The sequence below is a fragment of the Wyeomyia smithii genome, chromosome 3, assembly GCF_029784165.1.
Source record: "Wyeomyia smithii strain HCP4-BCI-WySm-NY-G18 chromosome 3, ASM2978416v1, whole genome shotgun sequence".
In the NCBI taxonomy this organism is placed as follows: Eukaryota; Metazoa; Arthropoda; class Insecta; order Diptera; family Culicidae; genus Wyeomyia; species Wyeomyia smithii.
In genome coordinates, this window is record NC_073696.1 from 158,055,606 (window position 1) to 158,070,605 (window position 15,000).

Below are 15,000 nucleotides of genomic sequence, written 5' to 3' on the forward strand. Positions count from 1 at the left end.
CAACCACCAAGAAACTTGCGAGCGACACAAATAACAGCAACTAACATACAGCTTAGAAACCGATCCCCGTCATCGCTAAGACCGAAGCGTGGTGAAGCCAGCAAAAAATAAAAACGTAATACGAACAGCGAAAACGTACATATAGATATTTCTCCCGACCGACAAAGCCCGCCTTTAAAGAAAACGAACACAGCAGAAGAAACAAAAAGCGCTGATGAAGTGGAACTAAGTGACGAATGTGAGATCGACGAAACGCCCCCTAGCCAGCACATTCGACGATCTTCTCTCCTCTGACCGTTCAACGATCACCATCACCAACTACACCAGCGAAACGAATAACCGAAATACTCGACTTGGAGGGTGGGAAAGTGTAGTACCTCCTCAACTCTCAGAAATAGGAGCGCACCAGGCTGGAGGATCTGTCCGGGACGTCTCACCCCAACCCGTTGATAGAGAATCCCCCTGTGCGGTCGGCATTGGAACGAACAGCCTAACTACAGAACTTCCTCGCAACATATCGCACACAAACACGCCACTCAACAACAACACACACACAGTACGGAAAATGCCAACACTACAGTCGTCGTCATACTACACACAACATATCGCTACACGCTGCTACTGAAAACAGGCTGTCGCAACCACTGGCAACATGGAGTTGGTCTTTCGATTCGAGATGGAGTACCTTTCGAGAGGCTCGCAACTGACTGTGAATTACAAATCATCGCTGTACGTGTCTTTTTACCAGTACCTGTCACTGTAGTATCTGTATACATCCCCCCGAGCCAGCAAGACTGCAGCACTGCGATAAACAGTCTGCTCGAACAGTTAACCGATCCCATTTTGTTACTAGGTGACTTCAACGCACACCATCTCGCGTGGGGTTCAAACACATCTAATGCACTTGGTCGATGGTTAGCCGAAGAAACGCTGTCTAGAAGCCTCATCGTGCTGAATAATGGCACACACACACGTATTGATCCAGTCACTGGATCCACGTCTGCGATTGATCTAACCATCTGCTCCGAATCAATAGCCTCGAAATTCGATTGGCGTGTACTTCCGGATACGCACAATAGTGACCATTTTCCGATTACAGTTTCAACAACCAATTGGTCGCAATCATACACAAAACGGCGTAAATGGCAATACGACAATGCAAACTGGTAGTTGTATGAACATCTGACTGCCAACTCCATCCGCCCCGGTGAGGAAATCGATGTAAAGTCGTTTACCCAGAGAATAATTGCAGCGGCTACAGCGTGTATTCCACGTATAAGCGGAAAGAGCGGGCCAAAATCCGTGCCTTGGTGGTGCCCTGAAATAGAGACAGTGATTAAACGGAGAAGAAAAACACTACGTGCGCTACGGCGATTAGAAAACTCCGATCCAAGAAAAGCGGAAGCACTAAAAGAATGCCAGGAGGCACGAGCAATACCGAGAAAAGCGATTCTACAAGCTAAACAAACGTCATGGGAGGGACTCATCGAGAAGATTGCACCAAATAGTACTTCTTCTGAACTGTGGCAAAAAACAAATGCACTGCGTGGCAAACGCTATAACCGAAAAATGGTAATGGAATTAGGAACTGGCTTCACCGACGATCCAACAACGATAGCGGGAGAATTAGCGCAGCACTACGAGGAGAGGTCTGCTACCTCATCGTATTCCCTTTCCTTTCGAAAAATAAAAGAAAAGGCGGAGAAAAACCACATCGAAACATCTAATGACACGGAGGACTTGTATAACAGCGACTTCTCACTAACCGAACTTTTGTGGGCACTCGACAAAGGGCGTAGTATGTCGACCGGCCCTGACAACATCGGGTATCCCATGATTCAGCGACTCCCGTCCTCCGTTAAATCAGCTTTGCTGGAGCTCTTAAACAGAGTGTGGCGAAATAGTGAGTTTCCTATTAGCTGGCGGACCGGCACTATCGTACCCATCCCAAAACCGAACACGCATGACTCGGGTCCCGCAGCTTTCCGACCTATTACGCTGACAAGCTGCTTGGCAAAAATATTTGAGCGAATGGTGAATCGTCGTTTAAACACAGAACTCGAAAAAAAAAAATCGCCTCGATAGGCGACAACACGCATTCCGTGCCGGATGCGGCACAGATACATACTTTGCAGAGCTGGAGAGATCACTGCCAAACAACGATGAACACTGTCTGATGGCATCTCTAGACCTATCCAAAGCCTATGACACCACATGGCGATACGGCATCCTGCGTACGCTGGAAAAATGGCGGATCCGAGGACGAATGCTGAATATGATGCGAAGCTTTTTATCTCAAAGGTCATTCCAAGTAACCGTAGAAGGACAGCTGTCCCGTGTACATAACCTAGAAAATGGAGTTCCCCAGGGCTCGGTGTTATCTGTTACGCTGTTTCTCGTTGCTATGCAACCCGTCTTCCGAGTAATACCTTCTGGGGTCACTGTTCTCTTGTACGCAGACGATATCCTGCTCGTGGTGAAAGCGCATAAAGACCAGCCATTATACAGGAAGTTGCAAGCAGCTGTGAAAGCCGTCGATAAATGGGCGAAAAGTGTCGGCTTCACAATCTCTGCAGCCAAATCCAGCACCTTCTACGGAAGTCCAAATGTGCGAAGAGAACCCGTCAGCGATATCACCATTGAGCGAGTACCTATACCAAAAACAAACGTGCTGAAAATTCTTGGCGTTATGTTAGATCGAAGCTTCAGATTCAGTACACACTGTAGGCTTACTAAAAAGATGTGCGATCTAAGGCTTAGAATCCTGAAAATTCTCGGAGCAAAACTTAACCGTGGACACCGTATCTCGCTGCTGAAAATTGGATCAGCTATCGTCACATCCAGGCTTCTCTATGGTGTGGGCCTAATAACAAGAGGTAACCAAACTGCAATACAGACAATAGCGCCAGTATACAATCGCATGATAAGACTCGCGTCGGGGGCATTTGTTACCAGTCCTATTCATTCAATTTTGGCAGAAGCAGGTACTTTACCATTCAACCTGCTTGTGTTGCAAAGCACAGTTCGAACCGCAATACGCATCCTAGAGAAGGACTCCAGAAATACAGATCTACCTTAAGTTGAGCGAGCTAGAGAACAACTGCTAGATACGACCGGGGAAACAATCCCAACGATATGTCTGCGAGAGAGATTAAATACCCGTGCATGGAATACCCCTCCCCCATCTGTTGTGTGGGACATCAAGCGAAGAATAAGAGCTGGAGGCTCTTCCAGTACAGTACGTCCCCTAGTACAAGAGCTGCTGTCAAATTGTTTCCAACGATATACGGCCCTTTACACGGATGGTTCAAAGTGCAGCGAGACAGTAGGTGCAGGACTTTTTGGCAACGATCTGATGCTCTCAGCTAGCCTTCCTCCACAGTACAGTGTTTTTTCGGCAGAGGCCTATGCCATCACAATGGCACTGACACAGCATACTGGTACAAATCGTATAGTAGTTCTATCTGACTCTGCGAGCTGTCTGTCGGCACTTGAAGCTGGCAAATCAACGCACCCGTGGATTCAGAAAATAGAAAGATTAGCACAGAATAAACCGATTGAATTTTGCTGGATCCCGGGTCACGCTGGAGTCTACGGCAATATTGAAGCAGACCGATTAGCTGGTGAAGCAAGAAACAGCGAACCACTACGTGGTGAAAGCGCATAAAGACCAGCCACTATACAGGAAGTTGCAAGCAGCTGTGAAAGCCGTCGATAAATGGGCGAAAAGTGTCGGCTTCACAATCTCTGCAGCCAAATCCAGCACCTTCTACGGAAGTCCAAATGTGCGAAGAGAACCCGTCAGCGATATCACCATTGAGCGAGTACCTATACCAAAAACAAACGTGCTTAAAATTCTTGGCGTTATGTTAGATCGAAGCTTCAGATTCAGTACACACTGTAGGCTTACTAAAAAGATGTGCGATCTAAGGCTTAGAATCCTGAAAATTCTCGGAGCAAAACTTAACCGTGGACACCGTATCTCGCTGCTGAAAATTGGATCAGCTATCGTCACATCCAGGCTTCTCTATGGTGTGGGCCTAATAACAAGAGGTAACCAAACTGCAATACAGACACTAGCGCCAGTATACAATCGCATGATAAGACTCGCGTCGAGGGCATTTGTTACCAGTCCTATTCATTCAATTTTGGCAGAAGCAGGTACTTTACCATTCAACCTGCTTGTGTTGCAAAGCACAGTTCGAACCGCAATACGCATTCTAGAGAAGGACTCCAGAAATACAGATCTACCTTTAGTTGAGCGAGCTAGAGAACAACTGCTAGATACGACCGGGGAAACAATCCTAACGATATGTCTGCGAGAGAGATTAAATACCCGTGCATGGAATACCCCTCCCCCATCTGTTGTGTGGGACATCAAGCGAAGAATAAGAGCTGGAGGCTCTTCCAGTACAGTACGTCCCCTAGTACAAGAGCTGCTGTCAAATTGTTTCCAACGATATACGGCCCTTTACACGGATGGTTCAAAGTGCAGCGAGACAGTAGGTGCAGGACTTTTTGGCAACGATCTGATGCTCTCAGCTAGCCTTCCTCCACAGTACAGTGTTTTTTCGGCAGAGGCCTATGCCATCACAATGGCACTGACACAGCATACTGGTACAAATCGTATAGTAGTTCTATCTGACTCTGCGAGCTGTCTGTCGGCACTTGAAGCTGGCAAATCAACGCACCCGTGGATTCAGAAAATAGAAAGATTAGCACAAAATAAACCGATTGAATTTTGCTGGATCCCGGGTCACGCTGGAGTCTACGACAATATTGAAGCAGACCGATTAGCTGGTGAAGCAAGAAACAGCGAACCACTACCACTATCGATCCCAGCAGACGATGCAACAAGAGAAATTGAACGCACAATTCGACAACACTGGAACAGCCAGTGGTTCTCTATGCTTAGCTTCTTAGCGGGGTCAAGTGGGAATGCAAACATTGACTAACATTGAAGTCGTGAAAAAGGACATTGAAAGCAATTTAGGTGAAAAATATAATGCTGTTATTCCTACAACCGCTAAACCTAAGTTGAAAATTGTGGGAATGAGTGATCAATATTCCCCCGAAGTCTTTATTGACTTGTTAAAAAGTCAAAATGAAGACCTCGGTATCAATGAAGTCAAAGTTATTGCTCAATTTGTAAATTCAAGCTTCAAATATAATAAGTATAACACTATTATTGAAGTTGATAAGGACACTTTTAACCACTTGATGACTGCTGGTAAAGTAAACATTGGGTGGGATAGGTGTTCGATTCAAGAGGCCGTCAATGTTTTACGTTGCTTTAAATGTGGAGAATTTGGTCATAAAAGCACAGAGTGTGTTAATCCTGAAACATGCTCCAAGTGTAGCGGACTACATAAGACATCGGAATGCTCATCGACTGATTTTAACTGCGTAAATTGTTTAAAATCTAAGAAAGAATTTCATTTGAACTTGGACGTAAAACATCCAGCATTTAGCACGCAGTGTCCGGTATATCGGAGACTGTTTGAAAAAAGAAAAAGCAACATGTTGTTAAGTAAATAGCAGCTGAAGCAAATGCAATGTGAGAGGAAGCGAGAGATAGTTTATCTAAATATTGCTGGTTTATCTACAAATTATGCCGCATTGCGGCATTTTGTGGAAACAACACGTCCGATGTTAGTATTGCCGGCTGAAACTCATATAGTAGAAGCTGATGCATTCGATCAATATAACATACCGGGTTACAACGTTGCTTTTTGTCTTTCACACTCCAGACATACTGGAGGGGTTGCTATTTACGCCAAGGAATCTGTTAAATTCAACACTCGGTTAAACGAATGTGTTGAAAACAATTGGTTCCTGGGTATATCAGTTGAAAGAGGCATGACGATGGGAAATTTCGGAATTGTATACCATTCCCCCAGTTCAAGTGACCAGCGTTTTTTGGAAATTTTAGATAACTGGTGGGAGAGTTTTGTAGATTTAAATAAATTAAACGTTATCGCTGGTGACTTTAATATTAATTGGCTTAATGAACCAAATTCGAATCAATTAAAGCAATTAGCAGATTTTTTCAATTTGCGACAAACTGTTTGTCAATATACAAGAATTTCCAGACAATCTCGTACATTAATAGATCACGTGTTTTCAAATTTTGATAATGTTCATTCCTTTATAGAGGCCGATTACAAAATTACAGATCATGAGACAATTTTTGTTTTTATTGAGAATGACCAAAACCGTGATGATAAAGTAAAGATAAAGTGCTGGAACAGATATTCGAAACAAGCAGTGTCTCAACTTGTTTCGAGAAGCTTGGATTTTCAACCAGTAACTGGTGATTTGGACAATAAAGCAGCTGTTCTTACCAACACGCTGAAAGAATGTACCAATAGTTTAGTTTTAGAAAAACATGTAAACTTGCATAATGCAAACAGCTGGTACACTTTAGATCTTCTGCGTTTAAAACGAAAAAGAGATAAAAGGTACAAGCAGTTTTACAGAAGTAACAGTAACGATGATTGGTATAGGTACACCGCGGCGCGTAACATGTATTCACGTGCCTTGAAAAAGGCTCGGTGTGAATATATACAGCGGAAGATTGATCAACATCAAAATAACAGCAAACAGTTATGGAAAATTTTGAAGAAACTAATGAAAAGTAAAGATTGTAGCCCGCAATCCATAACTTTTAATGGCTTAGAAGAACAATCGGCGCGAGTAATAGTAAATAAATTTAACAATTATTACGTTAACAGTGTTCAATCGATAAATCATAGCATTGATTTGGTCAATGAGCCGGACGAGATAATACAGCCGATCAATAATAACTGTAGCTTTGATGGTTTTCATCCTATTACTTTTGCAGAGTTGAAAGATATTTGTTTTTATTTGGAGAGATCGGCTGGTATCGACAATGTCAACGCAAAAGTAATACAAGATTGCTTTCATGTCATTGGACACGATCTGCTGGACCTTATTAATGAATCACTGCAAACAGGGCACGTGCCTAAAGTTTGGAAGGAATCACTTGTGGTTCCTATCCCCAAAATTACTGGGACGGATAAAGCCGAAGAGTTCCGTCCCATTAACATGTTGCACACATTAGAGAAAATATTAGAACTTGTAAAAGGCCAGCTGATGGATTATTTAAATCGTAATGATTTGCTAATTCCAGAGCAATCAGGTTATCGAGAGGGGCACTCTTGTGAGTCTGCATTGAATCTGGTGTTAGCAAAATGGAAAGAAAAAATCGAGGCTAAAGAAACTATTCTTGCTGTATTTTTGGATCTGAAACGCGCTTTTGAAACAATTTCTAGGCCCTTATTGTTGCAAACATTGGAGCGCTTTGGTATCGTAGGGACAGCATATAAATGGTTTGAAAGCTATTTGTGTGCTAGAACTCAGAAGACTCGTTTCAATGATTTTGAATCGGATTCCATTGCTAATACACTTGGTGTACCGCAAGGAAGTGTTTTGGGGCCCATTTTGTTCATAATTTATATTAATGACATGAAGCGAGTTTTACGGTTTTGCGATATAAATTTATTTGCCGATGACACTGTTCTGTTCATTGCAGCGAAAAATCCAAACGATATTGTTGCACTTTTGAATCAAGATTTACATTATCTGGCGAATTGGTTAAAGTTTAAACAGCTTAAATTGAATATTAGTAAAACACAGTACTTGATTATTTCTTCTGCCAACTCCAGACCAGACGTAAACATTGTAATTGATGGTGAGACGATTGATCGCGTAAATGAATTAAAGTATCTTGGAGTTATTAGTGATGACAAATTAACTTTCAAGTCTCACATAGATAATGTCATCAAGAAAATGGCGAAAAAATACGGTATTTTGTGCCGTTTGAAAAATGAATTGACTGTTAGTAGTAAAATTAGTCTTTATAAGTCAAGCATTTCACCACATATAGATTTTTGTTCATCCATAATATTTCTTGCAAACAATACACAAATGTTGAGACTGCAGCGCTTACAAAATAAAGTAATGCGATTAATATTAAGATGTAATAGATACACTTCCTCGAGTTTTATGCTGGACGCATTGCAATGGCTTTCTGTGAAGCAAAGAGTATATTTTTTGACAATGGTGTTTCTATATAAGATTTTGAATAATATGCTGCCTCGCTATTTGTGTGATCGAATTGATAGAGGAAGTGATTTTCATAGGTACAACACTAGAAACGCGGATGATGCTAGAACACCACATTTTTTATTCGGAAGATCACAGAACTCTCTGTTGTACAAAGGAATAAACTTTTTCAATTCGATGCCAAGACAAGTAAAACGTTCAGCAACAATGGCGGAGTTTAAAAGGCTTTGTATTTCACACATAAAGTCTGTCTTGTAGACAGATTATATAGAATTTTTTGTAAATTAATGACGAAGATTGTAAAATTTAAACTTTTTTTCTAATTTATTGGGTACATCAAGTTATTATGTTCATTGATGATGATGGATTTTTGTTTGAATATAGTTATATAATAATTAATATTAGAGTTAAAAAAAATGAGTCGGCTACACATGTTTGAGCCACGCGCGCGTAGACTGACATAGACAATCTGGATATTGAGTACATCAGGTTTAAACCCCTGAAATTGAAACAAAAAGCATAACGGGTTGATAAGTTGCTTTTTGGGTTGCTGTCACCTTCATTTTCTTAATTTATTTGCTTTTACGATTTAAAAAAAGGGTTCGGAGAAAAAAACTGAAAAGGCTTGGGTTTGCCTGTGGACTGTAGAGCTCGTTATCGGGGATTATAGTATCATAGGATCTCTCTCGTAGTTCTGGATCGTTATCCAGAACCAATTCTGATTAGTTAACACTATTAAATGTTAGGTTCAATTCCTAACCAAGTCCAGATAATTCTCGGGTTGGAAACGTTCTGGATGAGCCTTGGATGAATGTTATTGAAAAATCGTTTATTTTTTATTTATTTTCAAATTATTGGTATTCTTTTGAAGGGTTACTATGTCTGTATTTATAACCAGTCCGTTATTTGTTTGTCAACTGGTTACATTGTATGACTCTATATAATATCTTACTTAGATAAATCGACCAGCTCAAACCGATGTAGGGGTATGAGGTGGGACCATCATCATCATCAATCATCATTCAATTCTATGCGCGATACTAAACTACGACGAATCAAATTTGAAACTGAAAAATGGAAAGATCGTGACAACCCTGGCGACCAACGTGTCCTGGCTCGACTCAGGATCGGACACACGAGACTGACCCACAGCTTTCTCCTAGAAAAAAACAGAACCACCAACATGCGAATGCTGTGGAACTATACTCGACATCCAACACATTCTCTTAGACTGCAGAAGGTATGATGACGCAAGGCGAAAACATGAGATGGATGGAATGACGCTTAGAAGAGCCCTTAATAATGACAGCGCAACAGAAGAAAAAGTGATCAAATACATGAAAGACTGTAATCTGTATAACAAAGTGTAAGCGGCGATGAAATCAAAAGAAGCCTTTTTCAATGAAAAACAGTGCAAGAACGTCATAGTTCATCAATGAAAAAAGAAGAAAAAAAAATTAGAAGAGAAATGAAGAAAAAAAAAATTAAATGTATATATTAAAGGTAATAAACGGTTTATGGGTTGAATGACTGCTTAGCAGTTAAAAACCCCTCAACAAAAAAAAAATATTATTATTATTATTATTATTATTATTATTATTATTATTATTATTATTATTATTATTATTAGTATTATTATTATTATTATTATTATTATTATTATTATTATTATTATTATTATTATTATTATTATTATTATTGTTATTATTATTATTATTATTATTATTATTATTATCATTATTATTATTATTATTATTATTATTATTATTATTATTATTATTATTATTATTATTATTATTATTATTATTATTATTATTATTATTATTATTATTATTATTATTATTATTATTATTATTATTATGATTATTATTATTATGATTATTATAATTATTATTATTATTATTATTATTATTATTATTATTATTATTATTATTATTATTACTATTATTCTTATTATTATTATTATTATTATTATTATTATTATTATTATTATTATTATTATTATTATTATTATTATTATTATTATTATTATTATTATTATTTTTATTATTATTATTATTATTATTATTATTATTATTATTATTATTATTATTATTATTATTATTATTATTATTATTTTTATTATTATTATTATTATTATTATTATTATTATTATTATTATTATTATTATTATTATTATTATTATTATTATTATTATTATTATTATTATTATTATTATTATTATTATCATTATTATTATTATTATTATTATTATTATTATTATTATTATTATTATTATTATTATTATTATTATTATTATTATTATTATTATTATTATTATTATTATTATTATTATTATTATTATTATTATTATTATTATTATAATTAATATTATTATTATTGTTATTTTTATTATTATTATTTATATTATTATTATAATTATTATTATTTTTATTATTATTATAATTATTATTATAATTATTATTATTATTATTATTATTATTATTATTATTATTATTATTATTATTATTATTATTATTATTATTATTATTATTATTATTATTATTATTATTATTATTATTATTATTATAATTATTATTATTATTATTATTATTATTATTATTATTATTATTATTATTATTATTATTATTATTATTATTATTATTATTATTATTATAATTATTATTATTATTTTTTTTTTTTCACATAACATAACATTTATTTGACACGGCACAAATACAATTTAATGTTTAACGGCGCCAATTATATCTGATGACTTAAAACTAAAGCAAATTTTTTATCCTCGCTGCCGACTACGAGCTGAAATTAAGTCTAACTTAAAACTAGCATGGGATTTCCAATCAGTGTTTTGTTGTTCAATGGTCGTCTGATAATCGTCGAATGGCATGTATGGATTCGTTCTGCTGAGCCACGATGTCGTGAGTTGGGACAGAGGCTCGTAGTCCTTGGGTCCTGGTTCTGTTGTGCGGGGTCTGGTTGCTGGTTTTGTGCTTAAGGTTCAAACGTGTTCTTGTCGTTTTGTTGGGTGTAGACGGAGGGGAACGGGACTAGACTGGGGCGTGGATGGATTTCAGGAAAACGTATATAAGGGACATGTAGGATAGGTCACGGCTCGCCAAGACATCACGAACAGGAACAGCCGGCTGTCTACCCTCGGCCTGCAGGAAAGCTATTAATTTAGACCTGGCGTCACGGTGTACAGGGCATGACCGAACCACATGCTCTATGTCGTGATAACCTTCACCACAGGCACAGATACCACTTTCCCCGAGCCCAACACGACGGAGGAGCGCGTCAAATCTATAGTGATTGGACATAAGCCGGGACATCACGCAAATGAAATCCCGACCTACATCCAACCCCTTGAACCACGGGTTCGTCGATACTTTGGGGATTATGGAATGTAACCACCTTCCCAATTCCCCTCTGGTCCAAGCATTTTGCCAACTGATGATCGTATTCTGACGTACAAGTGCGAAAAATTCATTAAAGGCAATTGGTCTTTCATAAATATCACCGTTTGTTGCGCCCACCTTAGCCAAAGAGTCCGCTTTCTCATTACCCGGTATCGAGCAGTGAGAAGGGACCCACGCTAAGGTAATCTGAGTAGATTTTTCGGATAAAGCACTCAGATGTTCCCGTATTTTCCCCAGGAAATACGGAGAGTGCTTAACATCTTTCATCGATCGGAGAGCCTCAATGGAACTGAGACTGTCCGTAAAGATGAAATAATGGTCCGTGGGCATTTTTTCGATAATCCCTAGGGTGTACTGAATTGCAGCTAATTCTGCGACGTAAACAGAAGCAGGATTATCGAGCTTATGGGAGACGGTTAAATTGTTATTGAAGATACCGAAGCCAGTGGACCCATCAAGAAGTGATCCGTCAGTGTAGTACATATTGTCGCAGTTGATGTTTCGATATTTATTGGAAAAAATTTTAGGGATCTGCTGCACGCGTAAATGATCCGGGATTCCACGAGTCTCTTCTATCATGGATGTATCGAAAAACACAGTAGAATCAGAAGTATTTGATAAGTCGACACGATTTGGAATATTCGAAGAAGGGTTAATATTTTGGGACATGTGATTGAAATACAATGTCATAAAACGGGTTTGAGAATTAAGTTCGATTAACCTTTCAAAATTTTCAATCACGGGACGGTTCAAGACCTCACATTTGATTAGAATACGAGAAGACAGGCTCCAGAAGCGGTTTTTCAATGGTAGTACTCCAGCTAAAACCTCCAAACTCATCGTATGGGTCGACTGCATGCAACCTAAGGCGATACGCAAACAACGATATTGTATTCGCTCCAGTTTGATCAAATGTGTGTTTGCTGCGGAGCGGAAGCAGAAACACCCGTATTCAATAACAGACAATATCGTTGTTTGGTAAAGCCTTATAAGGTCTCCTGGATGGGCTCCCCACCATTGTCCGGTTATTGTACGAAGAAAATTCACTCTTTGTTGACATTTTTTCATCAGATACCTCACGTGACAACCCCAGGTGCCTTTAGAGTCGAACCAGACACCAAGATATTTGTGTACCAAAACCTGAGAAATCGTTTTACCCATTAATTGTGTTTGAAGCTGAGCAGGTTCATGCTTCCTAGAAAAAACTACTATCTCAGTCTTCTCCGGAGAGAATTCGATACCTAGCTGTAAAGCCCAAGCAGACAAATTGTCCAAGGTATCTTGCAATGGTCCTTGCAAATCGGCAGCTTTGGCTCCTGTAACAGAGATTACACTGTCGTCTGCAAGTTGTCTTATCGTGCATGAATTTGCCAGACATTCGTCGATGTCATTTACATAAAAGTTGTAAAGAAGGGGGCTTAAACATGAGCCCTGGGGAAGACCCATGTAGCTAATGCGAAAAGTTGCCAAATCGCCGTGCGTAAAATGCATGTGCTTTTCGGACAACAAATTGTGCAAAAAATTGTTCAAAATTGGAGAAAATCCTTGTCGGTGAAGTTTACCCGAAAGAATGTCAATAGAAACGGAATCAAAAGCCCCCTTAATGTCCAAGAACGCAGACGCCATTTGTTCTTTACGAGCATACGCCAGCTGAATATCTGTTGAAAGCAACGCAAGACAATCATTCGTCCCTTTGGCACGGCGGAAGCCAAATTGAGTTTCTGATAGTAGACCATTTGATTCGACCCAGTGGTCTAAACGACGGAGTATCATTTTTTCCATCAATTTCCGGATACAGGATAGCATTGCAATCGGCCTATAAGAGTTGTGATTAGAAGCTGGTTTCCCTGGTTTTTGGATGGCGATCACCTTCACTTGCCTCCAATCCTGCGGTACAATGTTTTGCTCCAGGAACTTATTGAACAAGTTCAACAAGCGCCTCTTGGCATTGCCGGGTAGATTCTTCAACAAGTTGAATTTGATTCTATCTAACCCAGGCGCGTTATTGTTACAGGACAGGAGGGCAACTGAAAGTTCTGCCATCGTAAAAGGTGATTCTATCGCGTCGTGGCCCGGAGACGCATCGCGAACAATATTTTGCTCAGGAACAGAGTCCGGACATACTTTCCTGGCAAAATCAAATATCCACCTACTTGAAGACTCCTCGCTTTCGTTGACCGTTACGCGATTCCGCATTCTTCGGGCTGTGTTCCAAAGAGTGCTCATCGATGTCTCCCTCGACGTCTCGTTCACGAACCGACGCCAATATCCACGTTTCTTTGCTTTAGCCAAGCTTTTAAGCTTGGTATCAAGCTCCGAATACCGTAAATAGTCGCCAGGTATACCTCCCGTCTGGTAGGCCTTAAACGCGTCGGATCTTTGCGTGTAGACATCGGAGCACTCTTGGTCCCACCACGGAGTGGGAGGCCGTTCTTTGATCGTTACGCCGGGATATTTCTTCGTTTGGGCTTGCAACGCGGCGTCGAGAATCAAGCCCGCGAGGAGGTTGTATTCTTCAAGTGGTGAATGATGTTGAATCGACTCGACCGCTTTTGAAATCATTTCCTCGTATAACTTCCAATCGACATTTCGTGTGAGGTCATACGGAATGTCAATTGGTCGCATGCGAGTTGACCCGTTAGTAATTGAAATAAGAATAGGCAGATGGTCGCTACCGTGAGGATCGAGGATTACCTTCCATGTGCAATCCAACCGTAGCGACGTCGAACATAAGGATAGATCCAAAGCGCTTGGGCGCGCTGGAGGTTTCGGGATACGTGTCATTTCACCGTTGTTTAAAATAGTCATGTCGAAGTCATCGCAAAGGTTATAGATTAAAGAGGAGCGGTTATCATTGTATGGGGAACCCCAAGCCACGCCATGAGAGTTGAAGTCTCCCAAAATCAAACGTGGCGAGGGAAGAAGTTCTATTAAATCAAAGAGCAGCCGTTGCCCAACCTGTGCTCTGGGGGGGATATATATTGAGGCAATACAAAGCTCTTTACCTTGTATTGTCATTTGACATGCGACAACTTCGATGCCTGGAATCGAGGGGAGGTTAATACGATAGAAAGAATAGCGCTTTTTAATCCCTAAAAGTACTCCTCCATATGGGGTGTCTCGATCAAGGCGAATAATATTAAAATCATGGAAGTTGAGATCAATATTTGAAGTAAGCCAAGTTTCACAAAGGGAAAATGCATCGCATTTGTTTTTATTTATCAAAACTTTAAACGAATCAATTTTTGGTAAAATACTTCTACAATTCCACTGTAAGACAGAGATAGAATCCTTCATATACGCAGTTGAATTAGGCATCGAAGGATACAATCGCTGCAAGGAGAGGCCATTGGGCAGTCAACTGCTTCAAAAATGATCTAACTGTTGGGAGGAATGCTGTAAGAAAAATTTTAATTGGATCGGGTACATTGAAAGTTTCAAAAATCCAGTCCACAATGTCAGAAAATTTCACTAATCCAGAGTTTGTTTCATCAAC

General features: G+C 39.1%; 1 protein-coding gene and 1 pseudogene across 1 annotated transcript; one reads left to right on the plus strand and one right to left on the minus strand.

Moving 5' to 3' along the window:
• The first annotated feature begins 1,569 nt into the window (after positions 1 to 1,569).
• Positions 1,570 to 4,955, plus strand: LOC129728756 (uncharacterized). Its single transcript, XM_055687209.1, has 3 exons — positions 1,570 to 1,903; positions 2,136 to 2,691; positions 3,686 to 4,955. Exons 1-3 carry the CDS (start codon positions 1,570 to 1,572, stop codon positions 4,953 to 4,955), a joined length of 2,160 nt encoding a protein of 719 aa, XP_055543184.1.
• Positions 4,956 to 10,193: 5,238 nt separating this feature from the next.
• The window catches only part of LOC129728757 (probable cyclin-dependent serine/threonine-protein kinase DDB_G0292550), a 7,709-nt pseudogene continuing 2,902 nt past the window's right edge, over positions 10,194 to 15,000 (minus strand).

What these genes read in the sequence shown, in the direction of transcription:
- LOC129728756 (XM_055687209.1), top strand. Translation starts at nt 1,570, where the DNA reads ATGGTAATGGAATTAGGAACTGGCTTCACCGACGATCCAACAACGATA. An exon ending in AAACAGAGTGTGGCGAAATA is followed by an intron (nt 1,904 to 2,135) that starts GTGAGTTTCCTA and finishes CATACTTTGCAG; the next exon opens with AGCTGGAGAGATCACTGCCA. An exon ending in CTGAAAATTCTTGGCGTTAT is followed by an intron (nt 2,692 to 3,685) that starts GTTAGATCGAAG and finishes GCCACTATACAG; the next exon opens with GAAGTTGCAAGCAGCTGTGA.